General features: G+C 45.7%; 1 protein-coding gene across 3 annotated transcripts in view; it reads right to left on the bottom strand.

Moving 5' to 3' along the window:
* The window catches only part of wwtr1 (WW domain containing transcription regulator 1), a 112,513-nt gene that overhangs the window by 16,126 nt on the left and 71,623 nt on the right, over nucleotides 1-24,764 (bottom strand). For all 3 annotated transcript variants that reach the window (XR_008724546.1, XM_055645712.1, XM_055645713.1), the window contains one exon: nucleotides 14,443-14,567. Coding sequence is in view for 2 of the 3 variants with exons in the window: in XM_055645712.1 (XP_055501687.1) it covers nucleotides 14,443-14,567 (125 nt within the window). In the remaining variant the exon portion in view is untranslated. The remainder of the gene's footprint in view (nucleotides 1-14,442; nucleotides 14,568-24,764) is intronic.

A 24,764-nucleotide genomic window follows, 5' to 3' on the forward strand; every position in this document is an offset into this window, starting at 1 on the left:
CTTTTTGTTGCATGCAGCTGAAAGACTATACATGATTACAATCGAGCCGCCCACTGTGTACAGTGCAGGGTTAAGGAAATAATGTTTAGTGCAATTTAAAGCTCAGTAAAGTCCAATTAAAGATAGTCCAAGGGTCTCCAATGAGGTAGATGATAGGTCAGGACCGCTCTCTAGTTGGTGACAGTTGCCTGACAACATGTGGGAAGAAACTGTTCCTGAATCTGGAGGTGTTCATTTTCAAAATTCTGTACCTCTTGCCTGATGGGAGAGTGGAGAAGAGGAGGTGACTGGAGTGAGACTCGTCCTTGATTATGCTGGTGGTCTTGCCAAGGTAGCGTGAAGTGTAGATGGAGTCAATGGAAGGGAGGTTGGTTTATGTGATGGTCTGGGTTTTGCCCATAACTCTCTGCAATTTCTTGGGGTCTTATGGAGCTGTGGTGTGTGGTGCTTGCAGTTTCAAATCTGATCTCCAGTGCTGCCTGTGTGGCGTTTGCACGTTCTCCCTGTGACCCATGATTTTCGTTCAACCTCTCCCCTCCCGGGTACTCCAGTTTCCTCCTACATCTCAAAGATGTGTGGGTTAGTAGACTAATTGGCCTCTGCATGCTGTCAGCTGTGCTCTGTGAGTGATGAGATGTGTTTGCCCTGAAGGTTGTGGCCACCAGCCATCCCTCAGAGAGTCAAACGTGAAATATTGCTTCCAGCACAGCACAACTCATTCAGTTAAAATGGCAAAATAATATTTTAGCTTCAAGTTACAGCAAACAAATTATGAAAGCAAATGGGATGTTACAAAGGAAATGGCGCAGGCAGGTAGGAAAGTCTGGCTACAACTATACATGGCAATTGTGTGATCGCACTTGGAGTACAGTGTAAAATTCTGGTCTCCACACTTAAGGAAGGATATTGGAGGTCGTTCAGAGAATATTCACTGGATTAATTCACGGCAGCACTGTGGTACAGCTGGTAGTGCTGCTGCCTCACAGCGCTAGAGACTTCCTCCCATGTCCCAAAGACGGGCAGGTTTGTAGGTTAATTGGCCTCTGTAAATTCCATCTTGAGTGTAGGGAGTTGATGAAAATATTTGATAACATAGAACTAGTGCGAACGGGTGATCGATGGTCAGGATGGACTTGGTGGGCCGAAGGGTCTGTTTCCATGCTGTATCTCTAAACTGAATTCCTTGGATGAAGAATTCCTTTGTTTATGGAGAAAGGTTGGGGCCAATACTGATGGAAGTTTAGGAAAAGCAAGAATGGTTTTATTGCAGCAAAGAAGATTTGGATGGGACTTAATGAGGCAGTTGGGAATTCGCAAAATGTGGACATAAGCCTCAGAGTAATTGATTGTGCTCTTAAGACAGCGTTAAGGAGGAACTTCATGTAAGGATTGTGACACTTTGGAAGAATTATGGAGGCTGAGTCATTGAATACTTTCAAGGTCAAGGCAAACAGATCTTTGGTCCATAAGGACTGAAGGGTGATGAGAAACAAGTATTAAAGGGAGGGGGAGATCATCATCTTCAGTGAGGTGAGGTGGAGTCACATGGCCAGATAAAAGGGGTCAGTGGGGGTGGAGTGGAGAATGGGAAGCAATGGGGGAGGAGAGGGCGGGAGGATAATGGGATCGTCTTGGAAGGTGAGTATGTCATTCATATTTCTGGCAGGAATCCCAGTCCAGCCCCGAACCAGGAAGACCTTGTTGGCCTGAAAATGTCCCTTGGCAAGCATCCCACCTGCACAATAGGTAGAGCTGCCGACTCACAGCCCCTGAGACTCGGTTCAATCCTCACCTCAGGTTCAAAGGTCTTTTATTGTCACGTGTACAGTGAGATTTGATTTACCATACAGCCATACTAAAAAAAGCAACAAGACACACAACTACATAAAAGTTAACATAAACATCCACCACCGCAGATTCCCCACATTTAATTGGCCTCTGTAAAATATCCCTAGTGTGTAGGGAGCAGACGTGGAAGCGGGATAACATAGAACTAGTGTGAACAGGTGATCAATGGTCAGCATGGAATCAGAGGACAGAATAGCTTGCTTCCACGCTGTATCTTACAATCAATTGGGGCAGCACAATGGCAACAAATATTACAAACCAGCACTGTCTACACTGGTTCATAGAATAATCCCAAATATCTAGTTCTCTGCAACCTATTCTTATTTGTTTACCAACTCCCCTCCAATCCTCCTAACCCACATATACTAGGAGATAATTTAGAGACAATAGACAATTGACAATAGACAATAGGTGCAGGAGTAGGCCATTCAGCCCTTCGAGCCAGCACCGCCATTTAATGTGATCATGGCTGAACATCCACAATCAGTACCCCGTTCCTGCCTTCTCGCCATATCTCCTGACTCTGCTATCTTTAAGAGCTCTATCTAACTCTCTCTTGAAAGCATGCAGAGAATTGGCCTCCACTGCCTTCTGAGGCAGAGAATTCCACAGATTCACAACTCTCTGGGTGAAAAAGCATTTCCTCATCTCCGTTCTAAATGGCCTACCCCTTATTCTTAAACTGTGGTCTCTGGTTCTGGATTCACCCAACATTTGTAATATTAAGCCAATTAAACTGACAACACAGCTTTGGAAGCATCCTGTGGAAATTATGTGGTAGCAGAGAGAATGTGTAAACTAGATACAGGCAGCACCAGGAGGGTGGGGTGCAGGAACAAACCTGGGTCACTGGAGCATTGAGAAACAGTTTAATCACAACATAATCATGCTGCTTCATGGATAGGAAGGGTTTAGAGGGCTTGGGCCAAATGCAGGCAAATGGGACCAACCTAGCTCAGGTGGGCAACTTGGTCGGCATGATCAAGTTGGGCAGAAGGGCCTGTTCCTCAGGTGTGTGCAACTCAGTGAAAGTAAGCAAGGTTTAGGGTGAGCAGCACCCTCAATGAATGGCAAGTGGGAACAAGGTGCCGTGTGAGGTTGGTGAATGAGGTACCTCATTTAGGGGTGGCGCAGTTGCACAACCGGCAGAGTTGCTGCCTCACAGCGCTGAAGACCCAGGTTCAATCCTGACCTCGGGTGCTGTCTGTGTGGATTTTGCACATTTATCTGTGATGGCGTGGGCTTCCTCTGGATGCTCTGGTCTCCTCCTGCACACCATATGGAGGTATATTAATTACCCACTGTAAATTGTCCCGAGTGTGCATTGGAATGGTAGAATCAATGGCGAATGAAGGAGGATAAAATGGAATTAATGTATGATTGGTATAAATGGCTGCTTGTCAGCATGGACTTGCTGGGCCGAAGGGCCTGTAACCGTGCTCCATGATTCCACGTGTTAGCGGACTTTGGACGTGGAAATGGCGGCTAAATATGGTGGCGCCTGCATGTGTAAATATGAAAAAAAGAATTTCACTACGTAGTTACACATGTGGCAACTAAAGCACCATTGAAATAAAGCACAATTGATTCACTTACCACAACAATTACCAAGTAGTTAATGGATTTTGGAGAAATCTGGGTAAAACACCAATGGAAAACTGAGTAGAATGAAGGGTCTCGCCCCAAAATGTCACCTATTCCTTTTCTCCAAAGATACTGCCTGACCCACTGAGTTACTCCAGCATTTTGTGTCTACCTTCAATGGAAAACTGAACCAGGAATTTTAACAGCAGCCATGGTCGAAAGCTTCAGAAATCCCTCCATGAACCTTTATTTTCCTCTCATAAAACAGATCCTTAAAACCTACTGACCTGTAGGTCAGATCGGCAGCCGGCGTTTCCAGTTCATCAACCTGAACCTAAACTTCCTAAGTAAGAATCTCGCTTTGCCATCTCTACCGGTCATCCATGCCGAGCTTCCTCCTTACTTGCAGAACAGGGTAAACAGGAATCTCCTCTTCTTTAAACTTCCCATAACTATTGGCAAATAGTGCATTTCAACTCTTTGCATACCACACCGATCGTAGACCAGCATGAGAGAGAGTTTATACATGTGGCCATCACGTGGGCGGTAGAGAAGCCTTAAGACCAATGGCACCATGGCCAGGAACAGCTACTTCCCCACAATCATCCCCTTCTTGACCAACCCGCTTAACTCGACCTTACCGAGGTGCCGCGCGGCGGAGGCTTCGTGAGGTGCGGCAGTGCACGCCCGGAAGGTTTGTTGGTCGGCGGGACCTTGCCCGAAGGCTCCTCGGTCAGAGGTACCTCGCCTTAAGGCTCGTGGGTCAACAGGACTGGGAGCTCGCCAAAAGGCTTGTCGGTCGTCGGGGACCCACACGAAGGCTTGTTGGACGGAATAGCCGGGAACCCGTCCGAAATCTCATCGGTCGGCAGGACCGGAAAGCCAGCTGAAGACTCATCGGACGGCCGTAACCGGGAGGGAGCTGGAGGCATCGGGCGTGAGGAGCAAGGGCCGGTAGGAAAGGGAACAGGGGTAAAGCCCCCAGCACCTTCAAGGTCAGCTGCAGGAGGCACCTGCAAGATGGCTGGGTGAAGAGAGGAGAGGGTCGGTTCGCGGGAACTGCTCAAGTGCGCTGAACCTGCTGGCGGACCGGACTTTGGACTCTGAATAATGGCGGTGCCTGCATGTGTAATATATGTGAAAATAATTTCACGCACAATTGTATAAATGATCTAACCCCAACGGAGCAAAGGAACACTGCGGACCACCTCTTGCACCACCATGAACTCGTTTTTCTCATTGTGCATTTTTGCACTAATATCCTGTTTTTGCTATTTACTGTATCTTCTATTTACTGTTTTGTATGATTTATGTTTTTGTCTGCTGTCTGAGTCTACGTCAAGAGTTAAGAGTCAAGAGTCCCAAAACAGAACAATGAAATTCTTACTTGCATCAGCGCCCTGAACTGTACTGCCTTGAACCGGGACCATCTAGGCCAATTAGTCCACCCGCTTAATATTATACTTCAGGAGTTAAAAATCGCTCATTCTGGTTCTCAATATGGCCCTTAAGCCCAACACCCTCCGATTAAAAGAAAAAAAAATTGGGAGCACTTTCTCAAGAGGAAACAGCAAGCTAGTAAAGTAAAACAAAAATGCTACAGATAATCCACAAATTTCACCCATTCCTCTCTGGGAAGCCTTTGCATTCAGTGGTACACTATTATAAGTTCATAAATTCATATGTTAAAGGAGCTGAATTAGGCCATTCGGCCCATCATGTCTACCCCTCCATTCAATCATGGCTGATCTAAATTACTAATTAAGAATCTGTCAAACTCGCCTTAAAAATATCCATTGACCTGGATGTGGCAATAATTTCCACAGATTTCCCACTTTCTGACTGAAGAATTCCTCCACATCTTCCTAAAGGTAAGTATTTTTATTCTGAGGCTGTGCCCTCTGATCCTAGACTCTCCCATTAGTGGAAACATCCTCTCCACATTCACTCTTCCAGCCTTTCACATAGAAACATCGAAAATAGGTGCACGAGTAGGCCATTCGGCCCCTTGAGCCAGCACTGTCATTCCAATATGATTATGGCTGATCATCCAAAATCAGTACCCCGTTCCTTTCTCCCCATATCCCTTGACTCCGTTAGCCTTATGAGCAATATCTAACTCTCGAATATATCCAGTGAATTGACCTCCACTGATTCCTCAGATTCACAAATGAAGGCGAAAAAGTTTCTCCCTCATCTCCGTCCTAAATGGCCTACCCCTTATTCTTAAACTGTGACCGCTGGTTCTGGACTCCCCCAACATCGGGAACATTTTTCCTTCATCTAGCCTGTCCAATCCCTTAAGAATTTTACATGTTTCTATAAGATCCCCTCTCATCCATCTAAATTCCAGTGAATACAAGCCCAGTCGGCCCATTCTTTCATCATATGTCAGCCCCACCGCCCCGGGTGCTGCACTCCCTCAATAGCAAGAATGGCCTTTCTCAAATTAGTAGACCAAAACTGCACACAATGCTCCAGGTGTGGTCTCACCAGGGTCCTGTACAACTGCAATAGGACCTCCTTGCTCCTATACTCAAATCCTCTCACTATGAAGGCCAACATGCCATTTGCTTTCTTCACTGCCTGCTGTAACTGCATGCTTACTTTCAGTGACTGATGTACAAGGACACCCGGGTCTCATTGCATCTCCCCTTTTCCCAATCTGACACCATTCAGATAATGTTCGGTAAGCTTCACTATTCGATAAGTTTCAATGTGATCCTCCCTCATCCGTCTACACTCCACCGAGTACAGGCCCAGTGCCGTCAAACGCTCATCATATGTTAACGCAATCTTTCCTTCTAAATTAGCATGAAGTATATTACATATACCCCAAGCTCATTGGTCAACTCTACAAAAATACTACAGTAAACCCTCGTTATAACAGACCATAGCAGGGGGAATGGTGTCCGTTATTGACAGATTGTTTGCTATAACCGAGTGAAATAAATTAGCATTTCATGTGTAGAGACCCAACATTAAAATTTAGGGTGAGCCAAAACTACTGACAGAGGTGCCTTTCTTCAGGCGGAAACATTGAACCTAAGCCTTACCTGCCCTAAGATACAAAACACCAAGGTCTCAATACAACAATACAGGCGGTGGCGACAGGCGAGGTTGAGGAGGGTGTGTGGGCCGGGGAGACGGTGCAGACCAGAGGTGTTGTCGGATGACTGGCCTGGAAGTGGCCAGAGAGTCAGTGCGTGTTGGGGGTAGCGTCAGCGGAGAGGTTCGGCACATCTGTCCACTATAACTGAAATCTGTTATAAAGAGGACCGTCAAATCGAGGGTTTACTGTGTAGAGGTAGCAGGGGCCTTGTAAGGATTGGCAGTGATTGGGTATCAATCTCTCTGACTACTTGGATAGATACAGGAGCATGTGCCAGATGAGCCACAAGAACACACCATCACTTCCTGCTCCTCTCCCACTGTGGAAAATATAATCATGGTCCCGAGAGGACATCTGGCTGTCCAACAGATCTCCCTCCATTCCCTTGCCTGTCCCCGTCTCAATAATAATTTATCTTTCACAATGGAACACTCTGTTCTCGCTCCATCTGTGAATGTTCACAGCGTGGTCAGATTGGACAGGAGAGCCATGTGATTGTGGCTGGTCTCAACCATGTAACATTATAGCAATTTAGGCTGCAGCAAGTCTTCCAGGCTCAACAAGTACATAGCTTGTGTGTCATTGTGGAGGAGATGCCACAAACAAGGGAATGGAGGCCACATGAGTTTGAATTTTTGTTTTAGTTTCAGAGATACAGTGCAGAAACCAGCCCCTCGACCCATTGAGTCCGCACCAACCAGCGATCTCCGCACACTAGCACTATCCCACGCACACGAGGGACAATTTACAATGTTACCAAAGCCAATTAACCTACAAACTTGTACGTCTTTGGAGCGTTGAAGGAAACCGGAGTTCTTGGAGAAAACCCACTCAAGTCTTGGGGAGAACATACAAACTCCATACAGACAGCACCCGTAGTCAGGATCGAACTGTCTCTGGCGCTGTAAGGCAGCAACTCTATCACAAGTGACAAGGGTGTTTTGTTTAAAGATAGGTACCACTGAGTATGACACTACAAAATTAGACTATGAAATGTGTAGACTCTGAGAATGTGTGAAAAGATTTTGCACAGTTTTTGTTTTGTATGTTTTTATTATTCTGAATAGAGGTTATTTTTGAATGTGAGTGTAGACGGGGAACCTTGGTCGGCATGAGTAAGCAGCTTCCATGCTGTATCACTCCATGACTCTATTTCTAATTTTTTTGATAATGGAATGGAAAGCCATGTGTCTTAGTTTGTCATTGACAGGAGAGGCGACATTTTAAGCAGGGACACTTGGACGCATAAATCGACAAAGAGTTATTAATAGTTTAAGTGAGTGGACAACAATGCGTCAGATAGATTCAGCTGTGGTCAAGCGTGAAGTCACGCACGTTTCATCGCAAAAGGATGGGACGGTTACTTTCTACTGTGGAAACAATGGAGTTCCAGAGAGATTTATGGCTCCTTGTAGAGAGAGCATTAATAAGGCACGAGAGGGTGCAGAAAGTTATCATTAAGCCCAATAGAAAGCTGGTTATTAAAATCTGGACAACATGATTGAGGCCCAGAGTCTAGAAGCAACACTACCTGATTAGACTGCACTGGAAGCACCATGAGACATTCTAGACCAGAACTTTGGGAAGGATAAACATATCTCTGGGAGACAGGAGAGTGGGAGAGGGAGGAGTGAAGTGTAGTCACAGAATAATAGTCTACCTGAATGCTGCCAGTCTCCAAGGGCTAAATGGCAACTACAGATTACACTAAACGAGGGTTGTAGCTCTGAAACTTAGAATGGTAATGGGTGTGTTCTCAAAATAAACGTGGACAGGATAGAAGAAGAGATATGATTACTCTGTAGTGGGGAATTTTGGATGGAAGGATAAACATAATTCTGAAGAAGGGTCCCAACCCAAAACATCACCAATCCATTCCCTCCATAGATACGCCTGACCTGCTGAGTTACTCCAGCACTTAGTGTTTTGCTCAAACTGCATCTGTAGTTCTTTGTGTCGCACTTAAAAATGAGTGCTAGTATCTTGTAGGAGCAAAGTGCGGAGCAGACTCGATAGGCCGAATGGCCTAATGATCTTATGCCATACGAAGTGAGGAAATACTTCTGCACACGTAGGGTGGTGATATTTTTGGACTCTCTTCCACATGTAGCAGACTCTGGAGATTAAAGGGTTACACTTGATCCTATGCTCCTTTCAAACAATCCACTCCTGTTCATAATAAATCTTAATGTTAAAAAAAAAACCTTTAGAAAGCATTTAAAAAGTGTTCCGCCGAGCATCTGTACAGAACATTCAGTTGCTTTGGCACGAAGAGGGGAAAGAAGCAACACGTCTGAAAAAACAAGACCAGCTAGTGCATTCTCTATTTCTTCACCACAGCCCCAGAATTGAACCTACATTTGGAAACAATTTATTGCTGGGAGACTACATGCAAGAGGCAGCTTTGAGCACTTGTTGGACAGGCAGACACAGAGATTGGCAGCGCAATGATTTGAGCCCCAGGAGAGGGAAGAACGCTCAAATTACAAGCCTTTGTTAATATTTACTCTGGTTTCCAGTTCTTTTGGCAAACAATCACAGCACTTACGGGAACACAAGCTGACTGGCTGGACAGAGACAATTTGTTTGGCCCCATCCCCATAAAAGCATCACATTTAAACAGTGGCCCCAGGTCCCATAGCACTGGGGTCAGGTAGGAAATACAGCTGGTGAACTGCACACAACAAGGTCCCATAAACAGCAATGTGACCATATAGAAAGAGAATGCTTGTGTGATTCCCATCCCTTCCAGAACATCCCACAGTGCCGTAAAGCTGAGGATTATGAGTGATCATGCTTGACCACTCCTGATCACCCATGCTTGATCCTGGCCTAGACACAAGGCAAACCTATTCATTCTCAAAGTAGTGGCATAAGATCTGTTCACTTTTACTTGAGGCCGCAGAGGATGGTTCATCAACACAATATTCAAGATAATTGTAATCTTAATCTGCAGAAAGGAACTACAGATGCGGGTATATACCGAAGATAGACACAAAGAGCTGGAGTATCTCAGTGGGCCAGGCAGCATCTCTGGAGATAAAGGATAGATGACGTTTCGGGTCGGGTCTGAAGAAGGGTCCCGACCCGAAACGTTACCCATCCTTTTTCTCCAGACATGCTTCCAGGCCCGCTGGGTTGCTGCAGCTCTTTGTGTCTATCTCTGGTATATACCCTCATCTGCAATTACCTTCTACTTTGTGTCGATGTTCTATCTTACACAATCTTGCACTAAAGGTTATACCCATTCACCTATATCTGTACACTGTGGATGGCTTGATTGTAATTATGTATAGCCTACTCGCTGGCTGGATAGCGTGCAACAAAAAAGCTTTTCACTAAACCTCGGCACACGTGACAATAATAAGAAACAAAATTATTGCTATGGCTATCATTGTATAACTGATAATTATATCTTTATTATTATGTGGGATTTTGGTGAGTCAGTCTCTCCCCACGTTGAATTTGGTCCCTACCCACAATTGTTGTATTGGGGACTTATATTGTGTGGCCTGGAGGACACAAGGAGGCTGCATGTTGATTTCACTGCTACTGTGTTTGCCTGTGATTACAGAAAAGTAAAGAACCTAATTGTAGCCCAATTATTACCCACTGCCCAGATTTCAATCTTTTTAATCAAAGTCCAAAATTTAGGCTTATACAATCTTGACATCACCATATTCGAGTTTAGAGTTTAGAGAAACAGCATAGAAACAGGCCCTTCAGCCCATCCAGCCTACGCTGACCAACGATCACCCCGTACATTAGTTCTATCCTACACACGAGGGATAGTTTACAATTTTACCAAAGCCAATTAACCTACCAACCCGCACATCTTTGGAGTGTGGAAGGAAACCACAGCACCAAGGCGGTTTCAGGGAGAACGTACAAACTCCACAAAGACAGCACCCATAGGCAGGATCGAACTCAGGACTCTGGTGCTGTAAGGCAGCAACTCTACCGCTGCTCCACTGTGCTGTGCTGTGCTGATAAGCAGTTTGGAAAAGCTAAATGTTCAACAGCTCAGAAGAAATTGGATTTCTATATCAGTCGGGATTCTTGCTGAGGTTCTAAAACATGGCAGTCAAATGTTTCAGGTACAAATTATTTCATCATCCAGTGCCAGAGACCCAGATTCCATCCTGATCTCAGGTGTGGTCCATGGAGTTTGCATGTTCTCCCTGTGACTGCATGGGTTTTCTCCGGTTGCTCTCAACGACATGTGGATTTGAAGGTTAATTGGCCTCTGTAAATTGTCCCATAGTGTGTAGTTGGATAACTGGTGTACGGGGTGATTAATGGTCAGTGTGGACTCAGTGGGCCAAAGGGCCTGTTTCCATGCTGTATCTCTAAATTAAAACTAAACTAAACTAATCTCGCCACATATGGGAAGAGGGGGACATGCCAGGGGATTTTGGAAATGTTTTTAATCCCAACCATCTTCAAGAAAGGAAGATGTCTGGGTTATTGTAATCACCGAGTGTTCTCTCTGTCACAGGGCACCCCCTCAGCCACCTTCTCCCAGTGGCTGAAATCTTTCCCCCAGAGTTGTAGAGCAACCTCAGTCCAAAGAGAGATACAACAGGCATGACCCTCCGCACTCCACAATTCAAAGTGTAGGGAGATAGTCACACAGAGCTGGAGTAACTCAGCGACTCAGGCAGCATCTCTGGAGAAAAAGGATTGGTGACGTTTCGGGTCGGGAACTTTCTTCAGACTGAGGGAAAGAGTCCCAACCCGAAACTTCACCTACCAATGTTCTCCAAGGATGCTGACTGACCTCCAGCTACTCCAGTTAAGAGCCTGTCCCACTTGGGCGACCTAATCCGCAAGTTCTGGCGAGTTTTCCCTCGACTCATACTCGCAGCATGGTCGACACGAGGTCGTAGGAGGTCTTTGTAACTCTCCTTCATGCTCGAGAGTGGTCTCCGCGTACTCGAGACCTCAGCTAGGTCGCGGCGTTTTTTTCAATATGTTAAAAAATGCACGAGAGTTAAAAAATGGTCGCCATGGAAAAAATCAATACTTTTTTACTCGTAGGTTTAGTCGTAGTAGGTCGCAGTAGGTCGGAATGTGAGTCGTAGGTAATCGAGAGTAGTCGAAGGTAGTCGAAGGCAGTCATAGTTAGTCTTCATTATAGTCGAAGGGAGGTCGAAGGAGATCGAAGGAGGTCGTCTTCACTCTCCACTCTTCGGTGTCCAATTTTCCCGAAGTTAATCGTAGCTAGTCGTAGCTTGTTGTAGCTAGTCTTCTACATAGTTGAAGGAGGTCGAAGGAGATCTTCTACATAGTCAAAGAAGGTCTTCAAGGTCATTTTTTAAAACTCTTCTAAACTCGCCAATTAGGTCACCCAAGTGGGACAGCCCCTTTATTCCAACACTGTGTCATTTTGTTGGAAACCAGCATCTGCAGTTTCTTGTTTGTTCATTAGTTGGTGGATAGGATGCAGGTCATCAGGCTGCTTTGTGCTGGACAGTGTTGGACTTCTTGGAAATCTACCTCTTGGTATTGGTCAGATATCTGTTCTGGAATGATCTAGCGCTTCAAGGATCAGTAATATATTTAGCAGTACTTTCATCCAGGGTATTCGGAAACAAATTCAGCATGACATAGTTTTACCCACTGGCTTACGTGCCATCCCGAGTAAAATGTACTCCTAGGGCAAGGGTTCCCAACCTGGGATAAAGTTACACACAGGGGTAAATTTCGCCTACCCAGGGGGTAAATTTGTTGATTATGGACTTGTACACATTTTTTCTCACTGACTGACTGTGTTTGGTTCTGATATACCGATATCTGTTCATCATTAGTTGTTCATAAATAAGTGAAATAACATTGTTATGTGCTATTAAAGTTGCCAGGGGTAAATGGAATGAAAAAGGTTGGGAGTCCCTGTCCTAGGGTGTTATCAACTGCATGGGCGGCAGGGAGGCGCATCGGTAGAGCTATTGCCTTACAGCGTCAGAGACCCGGTTTCGATACTGACTACGGATGCTTGTGTGTACGGAGTGTGTGTGTTCTGTCCGTGACCGGCGTCGGTTTTCTCCGAGAACTTCAGTTTCCTCCCACACTCCAAAGACATACAGGTTTGTAGGTTAATTGGCTTGGTGCAAATGTAAAATTATCCCAGGTGTTTGTGGGGTAGTGTTGGTGTGCGGGGATGGCTGGTCGACACGGACTCAGTGGGCTGAAGGGCACGTTTCCATGTTGTATCTCTAAACTAAACTAAACTAAGTGTCCAACGATCCCACCCCATAACTCCTATGATTTGTTGCCCAACATGTCCTACCTCACAATGCAATGCCAAAAGAGAAATATCACCGCACTTTACTCAATTGGACCCTCAGTCTATCAACCATTATCAATAACTTTTGGAAGAAGTATTTAAAATACACTTAGAATAGAATGGTTTCCAGAAATAAAGGCCCAACACAGGCAAATGGCTTAGATGGTGCATCTTAATAAGCATGCACGAGTTGGGCCGAAGGTCCTGTTTCCGTGCTGCATGATTTTATGATTCTACGAGTCTATTTGAATAAAATGAAATGAATCAATTGTTTTCAACGCCTTGATGATTTTCCTTCCAATTTGCTCAAAGGTCCAGAAGATCAGCATTTCAGTTCCTGAAATCACTAGGTCAGCCCTGGACAAATGCCAATGCCAGTGGCGGCTTTATTAGTTATTAACCACAGCAGTGCACTTCTCAATGGATCAATGTCAAGAAGTCTTAAGGGCTAACAGCAAGTTTCTCATGTTCCACTCCTCTGAGGTAACACCTTGTTAAACAGGTACCTCGCAAGTACAGAGGAAACACCCATGCCTTTGTTATCCGGTACACAGTCAGAGTGGTAAACAGAGCTCAACTGCACATTCATTATCAAGCAAATACATCTGACAACTCATTCAGAGAAAGATTAAATATGTTGAAACAAAACATAAGAGAGTAAACAGCACGACAGAACATCAATTGAACCACGGTCTGCCGGTTTCCTCATTCCTTCATTCATTCACTCATTCATGGATTCTGAGTATTGTTGGCATGGCCAACATTTATTGCCCATTCCAAAAATCCCTTGAGTTGACAGTGGTGAGCCACCTTCCTGAATCACTTCAGTCAAGGAGATGTCTTACCTCTTCTTTACCACCATATTGACATACATTGTCACCATCAGCAAACTGTGGACTAGAAGTCTTAGGTCCCTCTGACAATGAACATTGGCTGGCACGGCATCATTTACTGTATAAAATCTACCTCTACCTGTCACCCCAAAAAGCATCACCTTGCACATGTTGGGATTAAATCCCATCTGCCAATGTTCCATCTGTTCTATATTCTGCTATAGCCTTAGATAGCTTACAGCGGTAATCGGGCAACTGAACCATCCTATCACCAACTAGAGGGCAGCCCTGAGATATTATCTACCTCATTGGAGACCCTCGAACTATCTTTAATTAGACTTTACTGGTCTTTATCTTGCACTAAATGTTATTCCCGTTATCATGTGTCTGAACACTGTGGATGGCTCAATTGCAGTCATGAATTGTCTTTCCGCTGACTGGTTAGTACGCAACAAAAGCTTTTGACTGTCCCGCGGTACACATGACAACAAACTAAAGTAAACTAAACTAAACTATCACTATCTTGATCCAAATGCCCATCCAAAGGGATCTGATGGATATCCCAATGAGTAATGTAGCTTCAGCTTCCTCCATGATGCATTCAGCTGAAGGCTTGTTGATTGAAGATACATTGGAGATGTAACGAATGGGAAGGAGTCAGCTCAGCACTGAGGGTTTCATGGAATGGGCTGGGATTGTTGAAGCTAAGTTTCTGTCCCTGAATCTCTGAGCTGGATTAGGCACGCACAATGGGCGGACTCGCTGGGGTGGGAACTCACCTGGATTCGGATGAGGCACGGCCATGGACCTCTGCTGCATCTGGTTTGATGTCCCGGCTGTGTTTAGATTCATCTGGCTCATGGTCTTCCGTGGGTCATGCCATGTTGTTATCCTGTCTACATGGCTGTAACGAAAAACGTTGGAGGTTAGATCAATGTTGTCTGCTTCCTTCGTATTACCAAATAAATACAGGACATGCAATCAATCCTCTGTCCACCCCTTGTGTGATGGTTTCTGTGACACTCGATTCATTTCTACTGAGCTATCAAGCCCTTGTTCTTTCACAAATTCTGGGCCGCACTGTGGAGATAACCACCCTTTCTTTAAAATAGTGGCATGAGACGGTTTACATGGACCTCAGAGCACGGGAGCACGGTTTAATGTTCAGGATGGCACAGTGGCTCAACGGGTTAAGCCACTGCCTCACAGATCTAGAGACGCGGGTTTGATCTTTGACAAACTGCAGTCTGTGTGGAGTTTGCATGTTCACCCTGTGACCGTGTGGGCTTCCTCCAGGTGCTCGGGTTTCCTCTCACATCTCAAAAGAGTCATGGGTTTGTAGGTTAATTGGCCTTCTATAAATTGCCTTTAGCATGCAGAGATTGGATGAGAAAGTGGGATAATATAGAACTACTGTGAACGGGTGATCAATGCTTGAGCATGAACTTTTTTCATGCTATATCTTACATCAATCAATCTTATCTAAGACGCTCCTCCAGCAATACCTGATTTATGGATTTCAAATGAAAATGTCCTTAGTTTAGTTTAGTTTAGAGATACAGCATGGAAACAGGTATTTTGGCCCATCGAGTCCATGCTAACCAATGATCCCCACACACTAACACCATCCTACACACATTAGGGACAATTTTTCTTTTTTACCAAGCCAATTATCCTCTAAACCTGTACGTCTTTGGAGTGTGGGAGGAAATCAGGGATCCCGGAGAAAATCCACGCAGATCACGGGGAAAATGAATAAACTCCATGCAGGCAGCTCCGTGCAGTCAGGATGGAACCCGGGTCTCTGGCGCTGTCAGGCAGCAATTCTACCACTGCGCCACAGTGCCGCCCATTATTCCTGAGTCATTACGTTTCAGTTGCCCAGTGAAAAAGAAATTGTATGCAACCACAGGAGGTTGCATACAACAATGCAGCACTGTTGCACAATTGCACTGGAGCGGCAATCTTGCATTACACCCAACTCAAGAAGACCATGATATTTCACAGAAAGGACAGTGCGGGAAGCTAAAGTGCTTTGCAAACATGATTTGAATAGTTGAACGTTAGCAGTGATGCAAGTTGAAACAGTAGATGGTCGAGTAGATCAAACCTTTTGTTACTTCAAAAGAAGTCTTCCTATTCATAAATTATGAAAACTGAGAAACCACAGCTTTTCAGGGTGTTTTCCGTTCTGACACACCCACCCCCAGCTCTCTCCCTTTGATAAAGGAATCAGTCCATTGTAGCACCTGCGATCTCTGTGTCAAACCACCTCCACCCACCAGAAGAACAATGGGGTGTTACGCTACGTGCTTCATGGTGCAACACATAGAACGTGCCTCGACATGCTTGCTGCTTCATCTCTCAGCTGAGACCACACGCACTCGTGTTGTGAGTTAATACAGGCACAAACCTCCCGTGGCTGCGTACAACTTCCTTTTAAACCAGTCAACCGAAACTTAAATTACTAAGGACGTTTTCATTTGAAATCCATATATCAAGCAAGTGGCTGCCAGGTACAAAGTACAATGTGCACATATATAAGAGCCGAGGAAATAGGGGCAGGAATAGGTCATATGGGACCTTTGAGCTTGGACTACTGTTTAATAGGATCATGGTTGATCTAACATCAGTCTCAGCCCCATTTTCCTGCCAGCTCCCCAAAGCCTTTGGTTCTTCTCAAGTCTAAGAATCTACGTCAACCTTTGAATACATTTCATGTCTCGGCTTCCACTGTTCCGTGGGATAAGGAATTGGAAAGATTCATCGTCTTTGAGATAAGAAATGGTTAATCTTATCTGAAGAAGGGTCCTGACCTGAAACGTTGTCTTGGGCACAGTGCTGCAGCTGGTAGAGCTGCTGCCTCACAGCGCGAGAGACCCAGGTTGGATCCTGGCCTCGGGTGCTGTCTGTGTGGAATTTGCAAGTTCTCCCTGTGACCTCCAGGTTTCCTCCGGGTGCTCCAGTTTCTTCCCATGTCCCAAAGACGTGCGGGTTTATAGGTTAATTGGCCTCTGTAAATTAACCCTAGTGTGTAGGGGGTGGATTAGAAAGCGGGAGGGCATAAAACTAGTATGATTGGGTGATCGATGGTCAGTATGGACTCGGTGGGCCGAAGGACCTGTTTCCATGCTGTGTCTCTCAATCAGAATCTGGAGCCAGTAACCATCTGCTGGAGGAACTCCGCGGGTCAGGCAGCATCTGTGCAGGGAAATAGAAAAGTCGGCGTCTCCTGTCAGGATCCGTCATCTCGGTCCTTACTCGAAATATCAACTGTGCATTTGCCTCCACAGACGGTACCTGACCCGCTGAGTTCCTCCAGCAGATTGTTTGGTGCTGAGGTAATGTATTACTCATGGAATGGCAGTGCAGGAACGAAGGGCTGAATGGCCTGCTCCAGCTTCCATTTCAAAACTCCCTAACTGCTCAGTTTTTCCTGCTACTTACAACCTCTCAGGTCCATAAACGAAGTGTAAGGTTTCATGTGTTCATAAGTTCTAGGAGCAGAATGAGGCCATTCAGCCCATCAGGTCCACCCCGCCATTCAATCATGGCTGATCTATCTTTCCCTCTCAACCCCATTCTCCTGCCTTTTCCAAATAACCCCTGACACCCGCACTAATCAAGAATTCAGCAATCTTCAACTTTAAAATACCCATTGACTTGGCCTCCACGGCCTTCAGTGGCAATGAATGCTACAGATTCACCAACATTTGACTGAAGAAATTCCTCCTCATCTCCTTTCTAAACACGCATCCTTTTATATTGAGGCAATGCCCTGTGATCCTCGACTCGCCCACGAGTGAAAACATCATCTCCACATCCACTCTATCCAGGCCGTTTGTTTGGAGACACAAGGAACTGCAGATGCCAGAATCTTGAGTGAAAGTGCTGGAGTGCCTCAGCAGATCAGGCAGCATCTCTGGAGGCCATGGACAGGCGACGTTTCATGTTGAGACACTTCTTCGGACTCCAGGAAGGGTTCTGGCCTGAAACGCCATCTATCCATATCCTCCAGAGAAGCTGCCTGATCCACTGAGTTGCTCCAGTACTATAGATAGACACAAAATGCTGGAGTAACTCAGCGGGTCAGGGAACATCTCTGGAGAAATGGAACAGGTGAAAAGGAATTTCGGGTCAGAACCCTGCTTTATCTTCAGCATAAACCAGCACCTGCAGTTCCTTCCTCAAGTATTGTGTTCTATCTTAGGTAAGATTTGCATTATCACCTAAGATATAGTAATGAACCTGTGATGGCTAGTGGGCGTAGACTCGTTGGGCTGAAGGGCCTGTTTCCACGCTGTATCTCTAAAACTAAAAGTAAAACTAACATGCCGAACGTCTACTCCTGCTTCGAGCTCTTCCATTTTTTTTGTGCGTTTTTTGCTCATAACTGTGATTTTTCAGGCATTATTATTTCCAGGGATGGCTGATTCTGATAACCAATAGTTACTGGAGGGCCGAGAATCACTGATACTTAAAAACACTGGAACAGAAATGTAATATCTGAGGTTGATGCTCGTCGCAGTGTTAATGGAGTTACTAGACTTGACTTGTGCCTCTTTTGGTCGTCTTAGCAACGGAACCGTACTCTAAACAAAATGTGCTTCTAGCAGTGCAGTAGACCCAGTCACGGTCTACGGCCTATGATTACCCAGTCTTTAATCCTCCATTGTATAACTACCTCGGGCTCCGGGGATAATAAACAGGATTAAAGAACTTACATGAATTTTCCATAACTCCATTACAAAATTCAACCTACAGAAGGCACAGTGATGTCAACTTTAGAAAGTGTGGGAAGGAACTGCAGATGCTGGTTTACCCCGCAGACACAAAGTGCTGGTGTAACTCAGAGGGTCAGGCTGCATCTCTGGAGGGAAGGAATAGGTGAAGTTTCGGGCCGAAACCCTGCCTGAGACTGAGAGTCAGGGGAGAGGGAAACTAGAGGTATGAAAATGTATAGAACAAATCAGAGCCTGAATCACAGTGGGGGAGCAGTGAGAGAGTGTTTTTCAGAACTCCCATCAGAGAGAGTCATAGTCATAAAGTGATACAGTGTGGAAACAGGCCCTTCGGCCCAACTTGCCCACACCGGCCAACAGGTCCCAGCTACACTAGACCCACCTGCCTGCGCGCTTGGTCCATATCCCTCCAAACCTGTCCTATCCATGTAAGAACCTCTGAAGTAGGCATACCTTGAGGAGATTTCACAGGGGAGCAGACAAAATGTGTAGGAAGGAACTGCAGATGCTGGTTTACACCGAAGATAGACAGAAAATGCTGGAGTAACTCAGCATCTCTGGAGAAAAGGAATAGGTGATGATTCGGATAGATACTCCTCTCTCCGTTGGCAGTTCTGCAACACCCTCTCCCCCAACTCTCAGTCTGAGGAAGGGTCTCGATCCGAAACGACACCTATTCCTTTTCTCCAGAGCTGCTGCTTGAGCCGCTGAGTTACTCCAGCATTTTACAGTATGGCCATCTTTAGAAAGGGCAGGCTGCAATCTTTCATTTATTCACGTGGACGGGGTCTTACACATTATCACATTAGCTCAGCGACCTGTCATCTTCAAGGTTGTCCACTGCTTGTTGATGCCACGGGTTCGTGAATTGAATAATGAATTGAGTTCACAGTGAATAAATAATGAATTGAGCTCATCATCAGCAATGAGCTGTTTCCCTGGCAAGTTAGCAGCAGCCAAAAATCACCTTGACTTGGTGAGACAGCATGATAATAACACACAACCAGATTTTATTTCCATTGACATCAGGCAAAACTAAAATAAGCCAGGATTTAAAATAGGCTTCTGATCATTGAACACCTGCTCACACAGAGTCAAAGATGCCCACTATATTTTCCTATTCGCTGTCTTTCTTTACAACTATATCCATTTATATAACGCAAGACACAAGGTGCCGGGGCTAACTCAGCGGGTCAGGCAGCATCTCTGGAGGACATGGAGAGGTGACGTTTCGGGTCGGGATCCTTGTTCAGACTATTCATTCAGAAGCATTAGGATGGCACAGTGGTGCAGCAGTACAATTACTGCATTACAGCGCCAGAGACTCAGGTGTGATCATGACTACGGGTGCTGCCCGAATGGAGTTTGTACGTTCTCCCTGTGACCGCGTGGGTTTTCTCCGGTTTCCTCGCACACTCCAAAGACGTGCAGGTTTGTAGGTTAATTACCTTCCGCAAATTATCCCTAGTGTGTAAGACACATAAGGGTGATGGTTGGTCTGTGTGCACTCCGTGGGCCAAAGGGACTGTTTCCAAACTAATCTAAACTAACCAAACTAAACTAAACTAAACATGATAACAGTGGGGAAGATGGTATTCTTGAGTCTGGTGGTGAGCACTGTCAAGCTTCTTTACCTTCTGCCAGATGGGATCAGGGAGAAGAAGGAATGACTGGTGTGGGACAGGTCTTTGATTATGATGGCTGCTTTTCCGAAGCAGCTTGAGATGTAGAAAGGGATTTAAATGGGAAGATGCATGTGAATTGTTAACTCAGTCAAATCTAATACTGGAGCAAGCTTAGTGCATACGTAGTTGGGCCCTGCACACTGGAGCTCTACCAGCTTAGTTTAGATTAGTTTCATTTAGTTTAGTTTAAAGATACGACACGGAAACAGGCCCTTCGGCCCACCGAGTCCGTGCCGGCCAGCAATCCCCGTGCACTAGCACTATCCTACAGACTAGGGACAATGACTATCTTTACCAAAGCCAAATAAGCTACAATCCTGAACGTCTTTGGAGTGTGGGAGGAATGCACTCACGGGGAGCACGTACAATGCCATACAGTCAGCACCCGTAGTCAGGATAGAACCCGGGCCGCTGGCGCAGTAAACCCACGCGGTTCCAGGGAGAACGTACAAACTCCGTACAGACAGCACCTGTAGTCAGAATTGAACCCGAGTCTCTGGCGCTGTAAGGCAGCAACTCTGTAAGATTGCACCATCGTGTTGAGCAAACAGCGTGTGGAGGACCTCAGGATAGGGAGGGTCAACTTTGTGATGAGAAAAGAGGAACAGGAGTATCTGTTGAAAACAACTAATGCTTTATAAATCTCTCAAGACACAGCTGGGCTGAGGGGCTGCTAAATCCACTAATATGCCCACATATCAGCAAAGGTAATACATTGTGCATCTAAAGATAATATTCCCCCGAACAGTAGCTTTCCCATTGGAACATTTTTCGCAACGGTTGGCAAACCAGAAGGCAAGCCGCCATACATGTGGAGGAGCTTGTTAAAGTTTGACCACAATTTTCAGCAACTTTGTAAATATTTCTGGGAAGTATGCACCATCGACAGATGGGGCACAGATTTATACGCTGGGCTATTTCTGCTAGGTGTGTTTGCCCTAGGTGGGGTGGTCCAGTCTATGTATGGGCAGCACAGTGGTGCAGCTGGTAGAGCTGCTGCCTCACAGCGCTAGATCCAGATTCGATCCAGACCTCGGGTGCTGCCTGTGAGGAGTTTGCACAGTCTCTCTGTTACTGCGTGTGTTTTTCGTCCGGGTGCTCCAGTTTCTTCTCACATCCCAAAGACGTGCAGGTTTGTAGGTTAAATGGCCCTCTGTAAATTGCCCCTAATGTGTAGGGAGTGGATGGGAAAGTGGGTTAACATAGAATTAGTGTGAACGGGTGATCAACAGTCAGCATGGACTCGATGGGCCAAAGGGCCTGTTTCCATTCTGTATTTTTCAATCCATCTGACTTCTCAGAACTGTGACTTCTCAGAATTGTTTACAGAGCTTGGTTTAGAGATACAGCACGGAAACAGGCCCTTCGGCCCACTCAGCGATGCCCGTACACTAACACTATCCTACAGACTAGGGACAATTTATAAAAATTACCAAATTAACCTACAAACCTGTACATCTTTGGAGTGTGGGAGGAAACTGGAGCACCCGGGGAAAACCCATGGAGTCACAGGGAGCATGTGCAACACCTTACAGTCAGCACCCGTAGTCAGGATTGAACCCGGGTCGCTGGTGCTGTAAGGTAACAACTCTATTGTGGTGGTAATATTGCAATCCTATTAAACAGCAGAGTCACGCAGTGTGCCTCTTTCTCACACAACCTAACTATACCACAGTCAGTGACATTCCATATTGCACCAGGAATCTGGGGACCCACATGTTTCTTGGCCATGCACCACTAAATCAAAGTAATCCATCAGCTGTCCCTCAGCCACTTGTCGAGCTATATCATTGCACCTTTGCCTTCTGAGTTTCCATTCCTATCTTCTTTCCAATTGACTTCAATGAAAATTAATATCTGGAGGCAACGGCTAAGACATGGCATTTCAAAACCATTCAGCTTTCCACTGGGACACAAAATGCTAGAGTAACTCAGTGGATCAGGCAGCATCTCTAGAGAAAAAGGATGGGTGACGTTTCGGGTTGAAACCCTTCTTCAGACCAGCCACACACTAGACTAGCTTCAGACAACCCATATGCTGGGCCACATAATCAACACATCAGAATGCTGTGTTTACTAGAATGTTGCCTGGGTTTCAGCAACTAAGTTACAGAGAAAGGTTAAACAAGTTAGGGCTTTATTCTTTGGAGCGCAGAAGGTTAAGGAGGGACTTGATAGAGGTTTTTTAAATGATGAGAGGGATAGACAGAGTTGACGTGGAAAAGCTTTTCCCACTGAGAGTAGGGAAGATTCAAACAAGGGGACATGACATGAGAATTAAGGGACTGAAGTTTAGGGGTAACATGAGGGGGAACTTCTTTACTCAGAGAGTGGTAGCTGTGTGGAATGAGCTTCCAGTGAAGGTGGTGGAGGCAGGTTCGTTTTTATCATTTAAAAATAAATTGGATAGTTATATGGATGGGAAGGGAATGGAGAGTTATGGTCTGAGCGCAGGTATATGGGACTAGGGGAGATTATGTGTTCGGCACGGACTAGAAGGGTCGAGATGGCCTGTTTCCGTGCTGTAATTGTTATATGGTTATATGGTTATCATTTCTTTTAAAAATACACCGGGGAAACAGGTCCTTCGGCCCACTGAATCCATGCCATCAGTCCATCGCCCGTTCACACTAGTTCAAAGTTATCCCACTTTCTCATCCACTCCCTACACACTTAGGCAATTTACAGAGCCAACGCGACTTTGGAATGTGGGAGGAAACCGGAGCACCGCGGAGGATACCCACAGGATCACAGAGGGAACGTGGAAATTCCACAAAGGCAGCACCTGAGGTCAGAATCAAAAACCTGGGTCCCTGGCACAGTGTGGCAGCAGAACCTCTGCAACGCCACTGTGCCGCCCAATACACCACTGTGCCCTGGTGTTGGGTCCAAATCTCAGAACTCCCTACCCAAAATATATTGGGACTTCCTTCACCAGAAGTACTGGAGCAGACCAGGGTGTTGCCTCATCACCACTTCCCAAGAGTGAACAGGGAGTGGTGTTAAATATTGACTTTACTGACAACACCCTCACCTTTGTTAATGAATAACAAAGAAAGGCAGGTAGTTAGATGGTGACTTGTGTAATGCACGCATCAACCCATCAACATGAGGATCATAGACAAGGAAAAGCAAGTGTCAGAGGCACTGCCTGACAGAGGCAAGTATTGTTGCATCAGTAAGTTATTACTGTAAGGACTAACCAAAGAATTATGTAAACACAAGGAACTGCAGATGCTGTTTTTCAAAAAAAGAAGTGCTGGAGTAACTCGGCGGGTCCGGCAGCATCTCTGGAGAACATGGATAGGCAACATTCCAGGTTGAGCCCCTCTCAAGACTGATTAACATTGAGTCATCCAGCGTAGAAACAGGCTCTTTGGCCCAACATGCCCACACCGACCAACATGCCCCATCAATTATCTGCCTGCATTTGGCCCATATCCCTCTAAATCTATCCTATCCATGTCCCTGTCCAAATGTTTCTTAAAAGTTCTGATAGTACCTGCCTCAACTATCTGTTCCGGCAGCTCGTTCCATCTAACCGCATCTTTTTATTTATACCTTTTTGATCTCTGGCCTTTGTCCAAGCATCATAACCACTGTCCACTTGCCATACTTTGTCCTGCCCGCACCTGTCTGCCACTTTTCTCCCTCGTTCCCCACCCAAACACAATCAGTCTGAAGAATTCCTAGTTTATGTTTTAAAAAAGGAGGTGAAAATCTCCGGCTGCCCACCACCCAAACAAGCATCACCCATCCATGTTCTCCGGAGATGCTGCCTGACCCGCTGAGTTATTTTGTGTCTCTAACGAAAGAGTTACTATGCAGATAACAAAACCGAGTATTCTCAGCCAAGCCAGTACAACTGGTCTGTGGTATGTACGTGTGTGTGTTCCCTTTTCACAAGATGTACAAGATAATTGCTGTCTGGGTTTGGCTTAAATGTGTGGATGCAGCACAATCTAAATATAGCATTCAGGTTAGTCCAGGCCTGACATGCGTGTGAGAAACCTCGGGGTCAGTTTGTAATTAGTTGAAGGAAAGGAAAAATCGCACAACTCGAAAAGTACCATCAGAGAGCAAGCCTTGCAGGAGTGGTTGCCAAGGGTTTCTAGACGTGTAACTATGGTAAATCAGTCACCTTGGGAGAAGAAGCTATTGGCATGGGGTGAGATACTTTGTCTCAACACTGCCCTATCGCCCCTAGGACAGGGAGACTGAAACCAGTCTAGGGACCGACGAGATTGAGGGCACTTTTCCTCCTCGGCAGGGACCTCTAATTTATTACAGTAAGGACTAACTAAAGAAAAAAAAATGTCGACGCTAGGAACTGCAGATGCTGGTTCACAAAAAAAAAGTGGCAAAAAATGCTGGAGTCATTCACTGCCACAGTGAGGCAAAGGGCAAGGGCCTGGTGGAAGCTCAGTGAGTCACCGTGGCAACTGCACGGTGCTGGCCTGTGTTGCCAGAACATCTCCTACATTGCGACGCTCCCGAGGAAAGAGGCTATAAAATCTCCCAACTGCCAAGACGTACAAATTTGTAAGTTAATTGGTCTCTGTAAATTGGAAATTGTCCCTAGTGTGTAGGATAGTGCTAGTGCAGGGGATCGCTAGACTGCACGGACTCAGTGTGCCAAAGTGCTTGTTTCCGCTTTGTATATCTAAAGTCTAA

This window comes from Leucoraja erinacea, chromosome 14 (assembly GCF_028641065.1).
Source record: "Leucoraja erinacea ecotype New England chromosome 14, Leri_hhj_1, whole genome shotgun sequence".
Taxonomy (NCBI): Eukaryota; Metazoa; Chordata; class Chondrichthyes; order Rajiformes; family Rajidae; genus Leucoraja; species Leucoraja erinaceus.